This window comes from Biomphalaria glabrata, chromosome 14 (genome assembly GCF_947242115.1).
Source record: "Biomphalaria glabrata chromosome 14, xgBioGlab47.1, whole genome shotgun sequence".
NCBI lineage: Eukaryota > Metazoa > Mollusca > Gastropoda > Planorbidae > Biomphalaria > Biomphalaria glabrata.
In genome coordinates, this window is record NC_074724.1 from 32,167,565 (window position 1) to 32,188,132 (window position 20,568).

The 20,568-nt window shown below is 33.3% G+C and overlaps 1 protein-coding gene across 1 annotated transcript; it reads left to right on the forward strand.

Annotated features, from left to right (window-relative positions):
- Nucleotides 1-554: 554 nt before the first annotated feature.
- Nucleotides 555-20,080, forward strand: LOC106073334 (transmembrane protein 145-like). The gene is made up of 14 exons (XM_056011301.1): nucleotides 555-722; nucleotides 2,510-2,584; nucleotides 3,989-4,063; nucleotides 5,586-5,668; nucleotides 6,745-6,877; nucleotides 8,282-8,366; nucleotides 8,517-8,588; nucleotides 9,873-10,022; nucleotides 11,071-11,243; nucleotides 12,190-12,362; nucleotides 16,726-16,846; nucleotides 17,527-17,586; nucleotides 17,843-18,064; nucleotides 18,874-20,080. Exons 1-14 carry the CDS (start codon nucleotides 618-620, stop codon nucleotides 19,171-19,173), a joined length of 1,827 nt encoding a protein of 608 aa, XP_055867276.1. The 5' UTR covers nucleotides 555-617; the 3' UTR covers nucleotides 19,174-20,080.
- The last annotated feature ends 488 nt before the right edge of the window (nucleotides 20,081-20,568 follow it).

Sequence of the window (20,568 nt, forward strand, 5' to 3'; positions counted from 1 at the left end):
TTATACCATAGGGGCCTATGCTGCGGATGTCCTGTCTATGCGCATCACCAAGTCAGTTAGTTCTTCTGTCCCTTCTAGGCCATTTATGTTGTCTACGAAGCGCGTTAGAAACTCTTCTTCCTCCAAGGCTTACAGTACCTCCATAGCCCTCGAGAGCATCTTCCATTAGGACTAAGTTCTGACTAACTTTCAAGGAAGATATTGAAATTCAATTCAGCGATATTTTTTTTATACCATTTATATAATTATGTGGTTGTTTACGATTCTGCGAAAAGATTTCAATATGAATACTTTTTTTTTTTTTTTTTTGTCAAAAAAGCTAAAAAAATATGAATTTTTTTGTTGTTGTTTGTTTTAGCTTTTTTTGGGTAAGTTATTTTGGCATACATAGATCTACTCTCTAGATTAGATTCTAGATCTATCTTAGTAGGTCTTGATCTTAGATATTAAAGCCGTATAGGTCACTGCCTTTTAAGTCAGATAGGCTTATAACTTTTCGCCGAATCGGCCTTTGTGTTGTTATAGGAACTATCACGTGACAATTGAGCATCAAATATGGCGCATTGTGGATGCTGAAAACATTCTTTATAAAAAAATATATTGTGTCATAATACGTTATGGTTTCTGTTCTTTCTTCACTTTTTATTTTTAGTTGTATTCTAAATATTCTTATAAAAGGGACATATTCAAAATGGATTCAAGGAACGCTACGAACCCAAACGGTTAGGCTGAAAATATGATTGTATTAAATAATAATTAATTGTAATTCATAATTAGTAATTGTATTTTTATTGTAACGTCTGAAATTAAGTCATAATAAGTGTAATTATAATTATATTTAATATTAATTATGGGATTAAGTCATAATAAGTGTAATTATAATTATATTTAATATTAATTATGGGATAATCAGTGATAAGAATAAAAGAAGATCTAGACTTTAGAGTAGACCTACTCACTACTTAGATAAGTAACTCAACATACTATAGTTACTATAGACTATTAGTCAGTACTACTGACCTACCTACCTAGACCTATCTACTGCTAGATATACTCACCGTCATTACTAGATCTACTAAGTCTAACTAAATAGTATTTTTAAAAATATTAACTAGAAGTATAATGTATTATATATAGATCCATGTATTATATAAATAATACAAGTATTTTAAAATGCTTCTTATGTCAGTAATGGCATGCATCTTAATATCTTTAATAGTCTCTGACAACCAATTCAACTCCTGGTCATGATGTGTTGCTCAGATATTGTTTCCAGTGAAACTGTTCTCACTGACAGAAGAGAAGCTGCTGTATGGGCTCATTAGCCTTTGCTAGCTCTCCAAACTCGGAGAAAGAAAAAATTCTGAAAATTGTATCAGCAGCTGCCATTCCATTGGTCAGATCAGCTGCTGTGTGGGCAACATAGTTCAGACCATAGCTAAGGCATAGGCTAATCTCATTTCTATGAGATGATCCATAGTCACTTTGCCACTGAGTAAAGTATTATAAAGTAAAGTTCTCCATTCAGACCTTGCAATCTTATCTGGAAGATGATGTAAAGGTCATCTGATTCTGTGGCCCATGGTTAACAAGGGTGTCATGTGTCTAACACAATGAATAACTCCATTTACTTTTCTCCAACTTATGTCAGGTACCCATTAAAGCTGGATGGACTCAGAGGCGCCCAGAGATCTCAAAATTTAAAATCCCAGTCTTCACCAGGATTCGAACCCAGGACCCCTGGTTCAGAAGCTAAATGCTATACTGCTCATTCACTATGCCTCCTTCTTTACCTCTGAAGGAGGAAAGAAATCTAATATAAAATGCATAATTATACTAGGATAGGGCATTTACCTTGCAGGATCGTAGTGGTCTAGTAAAATAATACAAATAATATGACCTAAAGACAATACCTACACTAATTAATACTTACTTAAATAATTATAATTTTGCATTCAGAATTTATATGGCAGACACGTTTTAAAAGTTTCTCATGTTTTATTAAAGTATTTTGTCACCTTGTACAATTATGTTATGCTAAGATCAAGCATTCACTTATATTGCTCATTTCACTGTCTAACATGGCTCTTTTTACATGCATTTAAATTCTACATTGCGCCCAAATTCAAATACATTTTCACTTTCATGTTAGGCACACCACCATGTTGGCAACACCCCAGTGTTTTACTGTCAATTTTTTTAGTGTGTCGAATGTTTACGATTGAGGAATGCTGAGAAAAAACAAAAAAACAAGTTGTTAAAAAAGATCTCGATTTTTCCAACAGCAGCATTTCATTAATTTTACTTTCATAATCAAAGACATAGTTTTATTAAGTTCAGATTTGTTCAGAAACATTTTTCAATGTTCTGTTTCTTATTAAATCTTAGTTAATTTAAAGCAATGAGGAATTTTAAAGGAAGTTTAGATAGCTTAATTTTCATTGGTATCAATAAATGTTTGTAAGAAGAATGTAGTTAAATTGTTTGTTTTTTTTTGGTCTTTATTTAGGACTGGGAATTTTTGACCAGATTCTGTTTTCTTAGTCAAGAAGGAGCCATTAGCTATGAGTTACAGTATCCTGTGGTGAGTGATTCAAATCTTAAAATGTTTTGTATGAAGCAAGACCAAGTTATTTATTCATTCTTCAGATTGTCTCCCTTCATGTTTACAAAGTTACCAGCATATGTCTTACTTACAACAATATATACAGCTACTGAAAAAAACAAATGTCTTTATTTAATCCTTTGATACACCATATTTTGTTGTCATTTTTTTTTCTTTTTGCCCATGTTAACTTGAAGTCTTATCTTTGCCCACTCATCTGTTTCCCCAGATTTTTTCAAATCGTCTTACTTTATCTTTTTTATCTTATGAAATATAGACATTACTTCATGGGTTTTTGCATTTACAAGTGTAGCAACCTTCTGGGAAGCGTGGTCGAGAGGCTAAGTGCGCTTCAACTTGGCTTGTCTTGGCTACCTAGAAGGGGGCTCGAGGTTCGACACCCGACTCAGGCAGAGTTGCATTTACTGAGCGCCTAAAGGCAGCACAGAAAATCAACTCCTAGATACCCCCTCCCCCGACTGGTCCACAAATGAGATTGGACCAAAGCGCTCTGAGCATGCTATAAGCATGAAAGTAGTGCTATATAAAAGCTATAATAATAATAATGATTTCAGAGTTTCTATCATCACTTGAAGTACTATGAATAAATTTTTTTTTAATTTTGAAGATGAAAAAAAAAAATAAAGGCTAGATAGTCTGATAATTTAAATTAGTTAAGAAATTAATACCAATGTTATTTTATATGAGATATTGATTACAAAATTTTTGTTTTTCTAAATCTTTGTCTAATCTTTTACCACTTGCATCGTCTTTGTTTATCCTTGTATGCTGCATCCTGTTTTGCCACCACTATTTTAAATGAGTGTTATGGAATCAACAAAACAAAATAAGAAAAGTTGCCCTTTAAAAATATTTCCTGCTCTATACTAATGCTCATTCTAGAATACACCATGAAAATATACAGAATGTCAAAACTCATCAACAGCATATCAAGCTCATTTAGCCATCACAACAACTTATGGTTTTACAACTGGAAGCTTTGCTTGACTTTAGTTAGTATCATCATATTTTTAGAAATGTGAGAATCAAAACCAATGTGCCGTAGCTCAGTACTTTATTGTGTGCGACACATGACCAGATGGGGTGGTGAGCTTTGGTTATGCAGATGATTACAGCAGCCTTACATACATTACAAAATCTATAATCTAAATCTCTTTCCATTCCTCTCTGTCTTTTGCCAAGATTAGAGTCTCTTTCATTAACAGGCCCGTCCACTCCTTATTGTTGTCCTCCCATTGCTTCCTTTGTCTGCCTCTCTTTTTTTGGCCTGGTTTCTTATGACAATAGTAATTATTGATATTCAATTACATAAGATTAAGACATTCCTTGAATATCATTTTGTATGTTTTATGTTGCTTTTAGGGATATGCACCACAGGAGATGCTACTGTATTATGACACGCCTGGTCAGTGGGATGCTGTTTACGATCGTGGCAGAGTGAGTTTGCTTTTATTAATCTTGGCAATGCCCCTCAACTCAATAAAAGAAACTAGAACACTCAAAATAGAGCTGTGAGATTTATAAAAAAACAAATATTCACTATTGATTTAAAAAATTACTAAATTTAGAGACATTTCAGGATGGATAATATTTAATGCCACAGGAAAAACTGCATTCCTCACTAATCCTCAGAATTGAAACAATCCTTATTATTATTGTAACATTTACCAGAATGTGCAATATCAGTAGCAACACTTTTATTCTATTTGTCACCATTTTAATAATAATAATATGGAAACCTAGGCTTGGAGATTAAGAGTTAGTGGAAGTTATCCAAAATAGCAATATACCCAATTATTATATTAACCAAGAGGATAATAACAACTGACCTCACAGATACTTTCATCCTAGCACTGCAAGAGAATGAATACTCGTTCATTTCTAACATAATAATAATAATAATCTTTATTATCTGTGAGAAAATTTGTTTTACAATTGTGCATTACAAAAAACAATACATGATTAGAGCAAACATTTGTATGATAGCACACAAGATGAGATATACATTCATACACCAGTTTCTCTTTAACATTTCATGTGAAATTTACAACAGTTAATTATATATTGTTCAACGAGGGTATTAAAGACTGTATTATATAAACATCTCATGATCCAACTTTTTAGCCCATTTATTCAGCTAGTACCTGAGCAACATGAAGGGAGACAAATAACTGCTGCAAGATAGCTGACAACAGCAATCTTGAATTATTGATTTGCTTTATGACTTCTCTCTCACTATTGATTTTTTAATGGATCCGGTATCGTCATGTGTCAAAAGTAATAAATTATAGCATTCTTTTTCTCTTGCTGATCAAATAATCTGAGTTTTACTGTCTAGTTTTACTGTTTGAATGCTAGATGGTTAGATCTTAGATGCTGGGTTAAATGTTTGCCTGTCCTTACCTGTCTATCTGAATCAGATTTGTCGTAATAGAAGGAATCACTTTTAATTTGACATTTGAAAAAAAAATCAGACTCTTGCACTTTGCACTTTAGGACACTTAGCCCATTAAAGCAAATCATTTTACAGAGCTGGCTGAGTCGAGGACCACTGCAGAACTGAAAAGGAATCATTTTTACACTAAAATTTTGTGATAGGCCTTGCCCTTGTTGATGACTGTTTGACTTTGACAGATTACTTTGGAGATGTCCATGTTTCTTGTACGGGTGTATTCAATGTACTTAACTAACAAGTAACAAGACCTACACATGTAACAAGTAGAAAAATTAAGTCCAAACCATTATATAAACTTAAGATGATGTTTAATATTGAAAAGGCCACAGTCTGTAATATCAGGTTATCCCTCTGAAATCCTAACACTCACTGACTATATTAACATAAATAATCTATAACCCAACTAAGTCTTGACGTCACTAAATGTCGCATTCAAAATCTGTCAACTATGGTGCGTCTCTATACAAACTAATAATACTAAGTGTCTAACAATTTACATTTCAGAACTGCACAGACAGTAGGTCAGTGCTGAGTGAGAAAAACAACCAGGTGATTAGACTAACAGAAGAATCACTAAACATCGCTGCGTAAGTAACTGGAGCAGTAACTAATGCAAATCTCTCTGACTAATGTGTGGGAAGCTAATGCCTTGTGGGAAATGTGAAGTGGAACAACAAAGTCAAGGAATCATGCATAAAAACAAGGATTTTTTTTTAAGGAATAATTTCAATCATGAAAAGCAAACGTAAATCCTCTTTTTAAAACCAAAACTTTCAAGACCAACTGAGTATATATTATTAACTCTTTCAGTGCGGCGTTAGTCTCAGTGAGTAGCTTGGTTTATAATATTTATTTCACTATCTTTTTTATGTTAAACTTTTTATTTCTCTCATTTTTTATTTTCTGGATGTGGGAGTGATTGTTCTTTGTTTTGGTAAATTTGATGCAGAACCAACACATTTAAAAAAAAAAATACAACACTATGGTAATGGTTCCTCTATTTTAGTTTATTTCCCGGGACCCGAAAAATTTAAATAATACGATTTCTTAGTGCATTTTTCATCTTTTATGAAATTTGATTTGAAGCGATTAAATGTGTTTAGTATTGGAATTTTAAAATATTTATGGATTAAATATTTAATTAAAAGGTTAAATCTTTCAGTATATAGATTTTGTTTTTAAATTAAAAAATATTTTCTTTTTCCGTGCTCAGTTTAAAATTAATGGAAAATAAAAACTTGAATAATTTATTTTATTTATTATACTTTTGTAGCCCATTCATTTTCCTTTAAAATAAAATAAAATATGTTAGATTATTTAATAAAATAAAAAAGTTATGTTAGTTTTAGTAACTCTTCCCCCCCCCCCCCTCCTGAAAATTTGTGTTTGTCCCATAAAACTCCATTTTTTCTATCAAAATAATTCGCACTGACAGAGTTAAACTTGTAATTTTTTCTCTTCAAAAACTTTTTTTTTAGTGAGTTTCACTGCTGGCTTGATTATTTGTAGCTGTTGTTGTTTTGTAATTTAATAATTTTTTTAAGGGTTACTAAATTTAAAAAAAAAACATTAAAAAAAAACTTGCATTATTAATTATTATTTAATTATATGAAAAAAAAAAACCCATAACATCAGACTATCTGATAAACTTATCCTATTTCAGCTATTCAGGATGTGTCACCAAAGAGCGGGATGGTGAACCTTGGTTTTACTGCTCTGGTGTAAGAGGGTTCAAGTCTTCCAGGGAAAGATGGTGGTACATTGCAATCTCCAGGTGCACCAGAAATAATGTACAGGTCAGTGGCAGGGAGCTCAACAAAATACTTGGAACCCACTTTGAGTTGTTGTGACTCATCATAAGCAAATTTTTACTTCCTTTATCCTCTTCTCATCTTGCCTTGCCACCATGTTTTGTGCAAACACGACCCATTATTTCTACCATTCCTATTTTTCCCTTTGACCTCTCCTCTGTTTGGTCTTGACATTTTCAGCCACTGTTCCAGTCTTATTTTTTTTCTCATGATGTCATCTATCCTGTTTCCACCCTTTGATTTGTGTTTACCTCCGTCTGTAATGATCTTAATAGAAATAAATATAGATCCATGTTTTACAGATAGTGAAGGACTTTTTCCAAACATTTATCTAATGACATGTTTTAAATATATAAATGCTATATGCTATTGAGTTTCAAAATTATTTGAAAACATTTTCTAAATCTTTAATATTTTTGAAAGAACTTGTGACACTTAGTCAGACAAGAATAAAGTTTTTCTTATCTATCTTATAAAGTTTATCTTATCTATCTTATAAAGTTTATCTTATCTTTCTTGTAAAGTTTATCTTATCTTATAAAATACATAAATGTTTCTTAAAAAAAGATGATGATAATGTCCTATGTATGTCCCTATGTCAATATAGTCATGCATGTTAATCAATGACTTAAACTCTGCCAAGTCATTAGTTTTCCTGGCTGACTCAGGCAACCTATTCCATGGTCTTATAGCACTAGGAAAGAAGGAGTATTTGTACAAATTTGTCTTAGCATATGGAACAAGGAAGAAAATGATATACAAAAGCGTTATAAGACCAGCAGCAATATAATGTATGCAAGTGAGACCTGGACACTGACAAGACACACGAAAATCTACTAAATACTTGGGAACGAAAAACTCTGTTGGGAGGGATTTGAGATGACACCATTTTTATTTACTCGAGTAGAAGTGAATTAATTTTTTGATAATATGCTGCAAACTTTTTCCTTTTCTGCCAATAGCTGCCACGGGTCTTCCTCCAAGTCAACACAAGCGAGATGGCACCACAGAAAACTTCTTTAGATGTTTATCATTTTAAATTTGAAATAGTCAACTTTTTGGTCTCTGGTCATAATACAGACTTATTTTAATTTCTGGAGGCACTGTGGCTGAGCAGTAAAGTCCTTGGCTTTTGAACTGGAGATTCCCGGGTTCGAATCCTGGTGAAAATTGGGATTTTACATTTCGGCATCTTTTGTCACTTCTAAGTCCACCCAGCTCTAATGGGTGCCTGACATAGGTCGGGGAAAAGTAAAGGCAGTTGGTCATTGCGCTGGCTACATGACACCCTCGTTAACCATTAGCCACAGAAACAGATGACCTTTACATCATCTGCCCCATAGATCTCAAGGTCTGAACTTTACCTACTTTACTATATTTTAATTTCAGTTGTCAGGGATGTATTTAGAGTACAAGGTTCACATGACCAATGGAGATAATTTGCTGCATCAAGAATTTTCCGCTGATGAGTTTTGTAAGTTGAAACGGGAGAAATCCTTCGCTAAACTATTTTACCATATTAGGCCTAACATACTGGAATACAAAAAAAAAAAGCAATTTATATTAAATTTCTCATTTGTCAAATTTTAGTGTGTGTGTGACTTTCTTAATCTTTTTGTTTCAGACATTTTGCCAGTAGACATTGCTTTCTTCTTGGTCTACATAACCCTCTGTGTTCTGTCCATTATTTGTGCAAGTGAGTAACTGACAGATTGTTGCATATTAGATTAAAACAGTTTTTTGTATCTTTTTATTACACAGAAGCTTATATCAGCTCACTCTATCTGTCTGGTGCACATTTTTAACACATGATTTCTCCCACATGCGTTCTCGAATCAAGTTGATACTTTACACAATCATTTATTGTACCAAATGAATAAAAAAAAAATTAAAAATTACTCAGTTATTGGTGATTAATTATTTTGTTTGATATCGAAAAAGAAAAATTCTACATTATTGAGAGATATAGTTGTAAATGTTAAGCCTTCCCCTTAGATAGTTTTTATATTTTGCTTGTTAATTATTTGTTTTAAACAAGTATGTGTGTGTGTAAACATGGGAATGTTTCCTATTCTTGTATTTTAGACATAATTGCATAATTTGACTCCATGGCTTTAAAACCTATTCTCTCCCAGTCTAGATAACTTAAGATTATTTTTGTTTTTGTCATTTAATTCATATCCATTAACTCATCATCATTGTTCATTATAAAACCTTTGACTTTCACCACATGGTACTGTGACTTAGTGTGCAACTGAAATTCTCCAGTCCTGTCTATCAGAAGTCTTCCAAGACCCTGCCTGATTCAGATTTCCTTAAGGTCCGAGAACGTCCCATTCCCTATTATGGACCTCTTGACCAAGGAAAGGTTTTTATCCATGGCCAGGATGAGGCATCCGCTCTTCACCAATCCCTCTGTCCGAAGTCCCGCCTTATCTGAAGTGATCATATATTCACACCCGGTGTGTCGCTAGTCACGACACCCTTGAGCCAAGCACGAGTTCCCTCTCCTGTGCGAGTATGGCCCCCGTTAGGGAACGAATCGATGGGGGGTTGGACTGGTTAGCGAGCCTTTGTTACATCCCTACCATGTGCAGTGTACAGTCTCTCGACCATACGTGTGGTATCCCACTGAGAGCTATGTGCGCTACCGTACTTGGCCTATCCGACTCCCTAGCGGACTTTTCCACAGGAGGGCCACGCTGAGGCGACGGGAGCATTCCTCCTGCCAAGACCCTGCCTACATGTTCCTTCTATTATTTTTATTATTTGTATTTCATGTTTATTAGCTTGTGCCTAATTGTTTGGTGGCAGACAGTAGTCATTGTCTAGTTCACTTTTCATTATTGACTTCACTATTTCATGTTATTTGTATGTTGCATGCAATTATTATGCTGGGTTTATTATCTACCATTAGGGTTTGGTCATCATGGCTTTACTAATTGTCAATGCAATATGTTCATCTATCTCTCTCCCACAGTTGTTTTAAGAGCTCGTCAACTGTTCCACACAACTTACAAGCTGTACTTGGTGGCTGTGTTTACCTGGACATTTCATCTCCTCCTAATGGTCATAGCATGGGGTCACCATGGGTCCACTGGCTGGGAGATCAGACAAGTTGAAAGTGTTGGTCAGTAATTTGGTTTGTGTGATTCGAATTTTTTACCATTTATACAAATGTTGTATAACAAAACAAATTCATATTCAAAGAACTTTGTCTTCTGTAAGATAGATAATATTGAATCTTAAAGCTAATAATTAATCATTCTTTTATATTGTTAATGCCTGGGATTGAATTAAAGAAAATAACTCACAGATTCTTAGATTGCTGGTATCTCTCTGATTGCAGAAACACAATCCAACTATGATCAATCAATATCTCTGGTAAAAGAAATAATGTCACAATCTCCAAATCAAATTTACTTATCCCGATTCACCAACGAAAATTAAAGAAAACAATTCTTAATCCCCAGTCCAGAAATTCAAAAAATCTTAACTAAAGTCTCTTAACACATTTACAAACTAGCTCAGGTCATTTACGCCCAATGGCGTAAACAAAAATCACCCATTTGGGGGAACAGGGTTGCAGTAATATTTTTGTTTTAAATTTTATTTTATGATGAAAGAAAAATTTAGTAAGTGTGTGAATGCAATCGCAAAAGTATATTGTAACATCCTTTTCATAAGATTTCAGACCATAACTTGTTACTATCGCTAATTAGAGCCTTGAGATTTATAAGGAAAGCACCTTCACATTTGTTTAGAGAAACACCATAACTTAAAATCACTACGTATCGAGATGCTGCAGGACAGAAGAATATAAAGTAAAGTTGCTATAATATGTAAAACACTGAGCTTAATTAGCAAATACAAAAACAAAACTTAATAAAAAAACTCAGAAAGACACAAAGATAGTGGCATATTTCTTATTCCATACGCTAGGACAAATTTTTACAAATGCTCTTTCCCTAGTGTCATTAGAGAATGGAATAAGTTGCCTGAATCAGCCAGGAAAATCAACGACTTATCAGAGTTTGTCACTTATGTCACATGTCTAGATTGACACTTAAAATGCATAGGACATAATTATCTTCTCTTTTGAATTAATGTCTGTAATTCATAAGACAAGACTTATTATATAATATGACTCCTATTGTTATGGTTCTTCACATATCCAGGTCGAATTTTCCGAGCAGCCAGCACAGTCATATTCATCTTGATGCTCATCTTGATGGCAAAGGGCTTTACAATCACACGAGGGCGTCTGACACGCATCAGTGCCATGAAGATAACATTTTTCTTCTGTGCTTATGTTGTTTTTATCATGGTGCTTTTTATCTGGGAGGGGCTGGTGAGTTGAATTTGTTCTTTTTTATATCTATGAAGAGTTGGTGAGTTGAAATTGTTCTTTTTTATATCTATGAAGAGTTGGTGAGTTGAAATTGTTCTTTAATTTCTAGGAGAGGTGGATAAGCTGATTTTATTATGTCTATATGAGTGGGAGTGAGGAATTCTTTTTTCTTATTAATTGGCATCTGTGAAAGATTATATTTTTTTTTGTTGTTGCAATTTTTAATTGGCACCATGTACAGAGCAATGTATGATAAGGCTCGTTTTCAAGCTCGAAGATTAAGAAAGAGTTCAATATTTCACCATTGTCCTCCAGTAGCCAGATTAAGTTCTCTCACCTCTGCAGTAGTTCCAGCCCTTACTTTTCCATACTTAGATTACAGAGATGATTGTCACAATGCTGGTGTAGGTGATTGTGGGCCCTTCTTGTTCACACTGATTATGAGTTCCAGCTTGTTAGCAACTCGCTGCTTCATTTGGTACAAACAATCAACTAGTGGATAACAGAAATCATGTTCTAGAGTTAATTTACTCTCGCATCAAAATAGTTGTACTTATCATTTAAAAGTTATTGAAATATTTGAGAATGAAAAAGATTTTTTTTTAAATTTTAGTTCTCATTGTGTAGAATAACTGCAGTCTCTTTTCTTTGAAGTATTTTTAAAGGTTGTTAGAGTGTTGTAAGATCTTTGAGATTCACTTTATAAAAATTGTATCTATGTGTAATAGAAATAACTTTTTTTTAAAGATAACAAATTTATAGCTAGATTTTAAAAAGTTAATTCTCAACAAAATGCCAAGTTTAAATGAAATTTATAATACCTCATCATTAGCAGAAAGCTAAAAAAAAAATAACATAAACCCAAACATTTCTTTTTTATAATCTTTATGCAAATTTTAGTTTTAATTTAAAAAATAAAATATTTTGATTCACTCTTATTGTCAAGCTATTTGACCCTGCTCAAGTGCTGTACTACTATGAGTGTCCACCTGGCTATGGGATGGTCCTCATGCACCTACTGGGCTGGCTTTGGTTCCTCTATGCCACAGTTTTCACCTTGAAGCACTTTAAATCACATCAAAAATTTTACATTCCATTTTTCTCTTTCTTCACTATATGGTAAGTTCAAGCTTAAACCTGTTATCTTTTTAATAGTACTTAATAGCTTTGTATATTAGACTTTTGTGTGACATTAAAATTAGTATCTATGTAATGATTTTTTAAGTCTATTTTGTTTTCATAGTGCCTTGAGCCTACATTATGTTTGTTAACAGCGCTATGGAAATTAAATTATTATATGTTGATAGCCTTTGGAAAGATAAAAAGTTGAAAAAAAAAAAGTTGAGCATTAGAATATAGAATTTTGGGTGTTTGCTTTAGGTTGGTGACTATAACTCTAAGATTCAGAAAGTGCTCTGAATGTTTGCAGCATTAGATTAGAATATGACATTATAATTGTTACGTCTTTATATTGGATGAGACTCTTTAGACATGAAAACGACAAATCACAGTTTATAAATACTTTAATCTTTGTTAACACTGAAAACACTTTCTTGTTCATATTCCTCTATTGCGGTCGTTCCCCCTTTCAACACGCAATCGCACCATTTCACATTCACACTAAGATGCGCACGTAACACCCCCCCCCCCCCTGTTTAACAAGTTCGATGTACATCGAACGTCCAAAATACAAATCACTGAATATATTATCAGACTATTCCAAGTTAAAAAAAAATCGGTAACATATAAAACCATAATGTAATAACTAAACAAACTCAAACACAATGTCATGTTAATACCAATACAATTCCAACATGGAATTACAATTATATTCATCACAATAATAACTGTTATTATGAGCAATTGAAACCACTTCTGTTAGCATATATCTTTAAGTAATCATATTTCTATTAATACAACTCCCCACTCATAATTTTATGCCTGTACAAACACCATCATTCCAGTCGCAATCAAATAGTTAACAAACAAGGTCTATCTTGCTCCATGTATATTGTAGCCTCAACAACATGACCCAGTTTATAACTAACAACACTCCTCATAGGCTACCATAGATTTAATCCAATGCTATTTACGTCTTAGTATCATCAGGCCTATATAATAATTCCAGTCTTGACGTTTCTTTTTATGTATTTCTACCACATCATTTCGATAATTTTCTTACAAATGTAATTTTAATAGAATAATTATAATCCAACAGAACCACACATAATTAAATACATTGTGCAACATCTACGTATCTACTTTCCAGTATTTATACTCTTTTACATTTCCTATGTAGCCTTTACAAACTTCTATAATGTAGTATCCTTAACCTATATGTATATGTAACAACAATATTTACTTCATTACACATATATTTATTCATTGTAGAATAGAACAATAATTAGTGTCCATCAGTCCTACCTTTTCTAATCATATCTATATAATTCTAACATTATTGACATGCCATCCTTTCCGCTTCCCTCCTTTGCAATGATGTCCCATTGTGATCCTACTACCGAATGATCTAGCTGTACTGTTTTCTAGGCTGCTAATATCCCTCTCTTTTCTCGTATACGCCTCTCCACTATTGTACCTTGATTCCTTAATTCTAATTAACTGTTGACACTGTCTTCTAATATGCCCCCTTCTCCCACAATTAAAGCATAAGATGTATGGACTTGTACGTCTATATGTGGGTTTAAATCGCTTTCCCTGTACCACTGATTGCCTTACTTTACTTTGATTTGGACCCATTCCTATTGCATTGCTTTCTACCTTATCTGTTAATTCTTTCTTCTCGTGCTCTCTGCTACCCATGTCATCTGATGTATGAGATCTTATGTCTTCTTCCACATCCCCATTTCTACCTCGCGTAAACTTTATCCCATAATATTTCTTCCAATTCTCAATCTCCCTTACTGAACATATTTTCACCCCATGAATATTCCCAATAATTAAATCTATCTCACCCTGATCTACAACACAAGCTTCCACTGTCCCCTTAAAATACGGTGTGTCTATACTAACTTTAGCAATCGGTAATTGTACAATATTCCCATTAAACATAACACACTTCCTAGATTCGCCTGTATATTCATGGTCTTCCACTAAATCCTTATTCACTCCAATAATAGTGCTCCCTGTATCCCTGATGGTCTTGGCTGCCTTGTTCCCTACGAATGTCTGAAAAATCTCCAATGTTCCAGTATCAGATGACAATGATAAGCCTTGCTCTATTCTACCTTTCTCCCAGTCCTTTCTTTCCTGTCTGTTTCCTTGATATCTTCCGTTGCGGCTATCACTTTGTCTTTCATATGTACCACTTCTATACTGTCTATCCTGTGTCTCCCTTGTTCTGTGAGAGTTATTCTGTGTCTCACATGTTCTGTTAAAGGCAACTATTTCTTCTATATCACTGCCTCTAGATAATTTCTTCTCGGGATGTGCCACTTTATAAGCCCTTATCAGTCTTACTATGTCTTCTATGGATTTCGGTTTCCTCTCCAACAGAAATATTTTTAATTCCTCCTGACACTCGTACATCACTTTGTCCAGCATGAGAAATGTCTTAAGACTGTCAAAGGTTTTTTCTACCTCAGCAGTTTCTAACCAGTTATCGAAATGGCTGCTCATTTTGTCCAAGAAGGTCTGCGGGTCATCCTCTGGTTCTATCTCACAATTAACAAACTGTTGGCGATAGAAAGCTTCTGTTTTCCCGAAAGTTCGAAGTAGTTGTTCTTTCACAATGCTGAAGTTACCCTGGTTCATACATATTTTTGAAGGCACCTCCGCTGTAAATGATCTCGACAATAAGAATGTCCATTTGTCTTCAGGGTATTCCAATTCTCTCATTTCTATTTCGAACTTCTTCAAAAAAATGTCTATGTCCATTTTGTCTTCGTTGAATATCAAACCTTTATATTTTGCCAGTTTATTCCCTGTAGAGTCACTCTTTCTTTTATCATTCTCTTTTCCTTGGTCTGTTTTTAACTTTTTCTCTGCTGTCTCTTTTTCAAACGCTAATCTTTCTCTTTCAATGGCGACTAATTCGTTTTTCTTCTCCTTTTCAATGGCTATCTTTTCTCTTTCTCTTTTGTCCTCCTTGTCTAATCTTTCCTTTTCTTTTTCTCTTTCTCTTTTGTCCTCCATGTCTAATCTCTCCTTTTCTTTTTCTCTTTCCATCGCTAATCTCTCCTTTTCTTTTTCTCTTTCCATCGCTAATCTCTCCTTTTCTTTTTCTCTTTCCATTGCTAATCTCTCCCTCTCCATCAACCTTTCTTGTACGTACTTTCTTAGTTCTGCCCCATGTTGGGCGCCACTTGTTACGTCTTTATATTGGATGAGACTCTTTAGACATGAAAACGACAAATCACAGTTTATAAATACTTTAATCTTTGTTAACACTGAAAACACTTTCTTGTTCATAGTCCTCCATTGCGGTCGTTCCCGCTTTCAACACGCAATCGCACCATTTCACATTCACACTAAGATGCGCACGTAACAATAATGTTTGCCTGGTTATGATTCCTTTCAAAAAATCTGCTTCAGAAACCTTTTAATTTCAATTAAATTTTTTTTTAACCTTAAATTAAGGTTGAAGCATCACTATGGGATAGTTTGTATATTGCACTATTGAAATCCTTTCATAACTTATAAACCAGCTGCCTGGTCTTGTGATATGAGCTCTGTACTGTATTACACTTCTACTGTACTACACCTAGAGTCTTTGACAGTGTCCTCTATGAAATCTTTCCCTTGCAATTGTCTTATCATTGTTTCTTTTTTTCCCCATCAAAGGAATTTTTTTTTATTTCCTAACCATATTTTGTAACCTTACAGCTTGTGTTTACATTTGTTTAAACAATCTCTTGAGGAATATTGTCAACATTCATGAAATCAAACATGTTTTGTGACTTTGCTTGTACAATTAGAGTCATTAATAGTCATTTAGAATCCATATCACAATTGTGTTTCTAGTATGCCTATATTAAACTAATTCACTCATAATAGTTTCATAAATAGGATTTCTCTGTTTTCTGTATGTCCTAATAAATCTCATTATTGGTTGAATATTTTTATCAAACCCTTAAAGTGCTGAGCTTTTTTTTTTACAAGAGTGCATACAAAATGGAATTACAATTCTAGTGTTTAGAGGCTAAACTACCACACACATCAGAATGAAAATGAATTGTCTTTTTTTTATTATTGTTATTAAGTTGATTTTTTGTCACTTCTAATTCTGACAGAACTACACCAATTTTGATTTGAATAACACTTTGTTTTAAGTATAGAAAACTATAAATCTTTAAAAATATCCAGAACATAATATCATAAGGCCATTCATGATATGTCCTAATTAAATTTACCAGGTTGATGCAATGCATACAAAGTGAAATGCTACCTTAAATGTAAGACTATTTATTCATGACCTTTGACAGTATAATATTTTTTATCACAGACTTTCCATATAAATCCGCAGGTTTTGGGCTGCCCCTATCATGGTGCTAACTGCCATGTTTGTCATGCCCAAATGGAGCCGCGAGAAGACGGTCAATGGTGTGGAACAGTTTATTGGCTTCTGTGGTCACATCTTTTTCTTGGTAAGGCCTCAATAGTCCTGCTTTTGACTTAACTTGAAGCCTAATATTCTCTGAAGTATCTAAACTGACTTAACTTGAAGCCTAATATTCTCTGAAGTATCTAAACTGACTTAACTTGAAGTCTAATATTCTCTGAAGTAACTAACCTGACTTAACTTGAATCCTAATATTCTCTGAAGTTATTTTTACTGGCTAGCTACTTTACTTCATCCAAAGATAAGATAATTTGTATTGGTCCAATCAAATGGAAATTCAGTTTGACTACAATTTATGATCTCAACGAAACTACTGTAACTATAATAATATAGACGCAAATACGGACAACATTCACACACGAAACACATACACACTCACAACCAGCACTTTATTGTTGCAGTTGCTTTGTGATGTAGCCATTTCATTGTTCCTTTTTTTCTAAACATATATAAAGTCAATTTTTAAAGGAATCCTGTCAGATATTTATGTTTGATTGACAATCAATCAGTTGGTTTAAGTTTGATTGTTTAATATAGAATCTGAATGATCTGGTAAAAAGGTGTGGCTGTATTCTGCTGATTGTTTAATATAGAATCTAAGTGATCTGGTAAAAAGGTGTGGATATATTATGAAAGAAAAAAACTTGCTTTGGTATTCTTTTTTTTTTTTACTAATGAGTTGTTTTTTTTTAAATTTATTTGAAGATCTTGACTAGACCTAATGCAGCCAACAAAAATTTCCCTTACCACATTCGAACATCTCAGGTAAGTTTTGAATGCAGTGATAGCTTAAAAAAAGCATTATGTTTGGACAAATGTAATTCTCTTTCTCTTAAATAGATTCATTTTGTTTTTTTTTTAGTAAAATGAAATAATTTAGAGTATTTTAATCAGGCAAATGAATAACTTTTGATATTTAAAAAAAAAATGAAATAATGAAAATATGATAATGAAAATATTTTTAATTAAATACTTTTTAGGATGTAAAAAAACAAATAATTGATTTTTATTTTTTTTTAAGATTGACTTCATACAATCAGAGACAGAGGCCCCCAAGAGTGGTAACCCATATATTGTTAGTTCAGGGGTTTCTTACGCTGGATCAGGCCCCAACTTAGAGTTTTTCATCACCTCCAAGAATGTCGACAAACATACTCCTGGTTCCCATGGAGAAGGTCCTGTTGTGGCTTCCAGAAGTAGTGTCACCTTGACCTTAAACCAGCAGACCCTTGGTTCACAGCATGTAAGTAAAAAAGAGACAATTTTTTTACTTGTTGCTAAAATAAACTTTCAAAATTAAGCAAATTATGCATTTTTTCCCCATAATATAAACTGATTATTAAAATATTTAATTTGCATGTCTCTAACTAACAGGATTAAAAATAAAAATTCCATGGTTGGAAAAAAAACAAAATCAGTGCCATGGGATAGCTTGAGTGTTATGGCACAATGGTTGGTACACTAGATGGACTAGCCAGATAGTTTTACCTTCACCTATCCCTTAATCTGTTGGACCATTGGAGCAACACACAAGATCTGTTGACCATCTTTCTCCATTCCTCTCTGTCTTTTGCCTTGGATAGAACCTCTTTCAATGGCAGGCTCGTCCATTTTGAACTTTAGAGGGGGGAGGGGTATCTGTCGTCTGGTCCTCATCTAACACAATTCAGCTAGAGTTAAACCAAGTCTACCTAAGGTTTTGAACTCTAGCCTTCCTCAGGTAGACAGTGCTTGCTATACTTAACCAACCATTGCTACTTGGGCCAGCTAGCAATAAAATAAAAAATTAGATTTTAAAACAAGATAATGTTGAAGCTATATTCAATTATTTTCTTTTCCTATAAAAGAAGTAAACAAATATTTTTAACAATGATCATAACATTGTCTTGATTATAATTCAGTTTTTTTATATTATTTTTTTTGTTTGATGACACATTTTTCCACTAAATATTTTTTTTACGACACTGCACTTAAGACTTATTTATTTTTTCATATTTCTATTCTTTTTATTTAGAATTGTTTCACTTTTGTGTTCATTCTTAATATGTTCAGGAAGGTCGTCATACCGTGACAGTCTCATCTACCACTTCCTCTCACTCTGGGAACGGAAACACGACCATCATCAACTCTAATATCAATGTCAACAACAACTGCAACTACCCACAAGCCAGAGACCCACCGTCCCAGATTGCGCCTTTTATTGCTGCACCAAGCCGCCCTTCTGACGTAGCCATTAATTCAGACTTTACACTGGCCCCATTGAGGAGGACCTTGTTACCACCTCTAGTTCCGTCCGCTCCTCCTTATGGGACCCTGGCATTACTGAACTCCAACTTGAAAAGTTTCCATTAATGTGTTTCATTTTCCCCCCCCTTCACTTTAAGGGTACCACTGCTGAATGTTTTTTACTATTGTTGCCTTCAGGTAACTAGCTATTTTGTTAAATAGTAAAAAGTCATTTTGAATATTCTCTATGCCAAAACATATACATTATATTTTGTGATTATTTTACTTTTTTTTTTATTTATTTACAGCTAAGATTTGTATTCGATCAGATTTTTTCATATTTTGTATCTCTTGCCACTGTGATAAAATCTGGACGTTAACATAAACATGAAGGATTAGTTTGAAGTAGGTTTGGTTTTTGATCCCCAGGCTATATCCCAGTAGCTCTTATGTAATTGCTGGCCTGCACATGACTCTTCTTCATAGCATTTAACAAGAAGTTCAGTCTTCAATGAAAAATGTTTATTTTGAACGTGTAAATTAAGATACACATTGCCTTTGTTATCTTATTCATGCTATAAAGCTTTATCCTTATACTTCCATGACTAGATTCATATTGAGATTTGTCTCAATCCTGAAGCCTACACTTTTTGTGCTGATCTAATCACTGCTAGTCATTTTAAGTTTATAAACAAACTTTTGATAATAACTTAAATTCTTTGCACTGTATGTTTGCTTTGATATTATTATAAATATTGTTTTTACAAAGCTTATATCAACTCACACGTTATTTCTCTCACACCCAATAAATAAAAACCAATTAGTAAATTAACTATTGGTAATTATTTATTTTGTTTGGTATTTCAAACAAGGGAAAGAATTTGTACTTGACTGAAGTGGTGGTATAAGCTGAATTAGTCCCCTTTATAGGTCATGGTCTGAGTATTCGTGAACACAAACATGAAAAATAGGACTATAGAAACAATAAATAACTATATAATCTTTCATGTTTATAGGCTCTCCACTAACAGAGTAGTTAATAATAATAATAATAATAATAATAATAATAATAATAATCTTTATTATCCGTAAGGAAATTTGTCTTACAATTTGTGCATTACACCAAACAAAAAACATTATAACTATAAGAAACCAAAGTGTACATTCACACCAGACTCACTCATAATTTACATGTGACAAAGTTTATACCAGATTGTTCTTATTTAATGATTTGATTGCCAGGGGAACAAAAGAGTGTTTGTGTCTGTTTGTCTTTGCTATCGGTGTCTTGTATCTCTTTTGTGATGGTTACCGTGTTGGCTTGAGAAGCCTGCTTAAACCATTAGTTTGAATTCAGGTCTTTCCTCCCTTTTTTTTAAATTTTTATAAATGCTTTTTTATTGTTAGTCTAGATCTTTTACAAATTTAATTACATGACTGATCCAAACTAATTGATGTAAGTACGCTTAATATAAGCTTTTTTTTTTTCTTAAAGTACTTTTTAAAATATTTTTTTTTAGT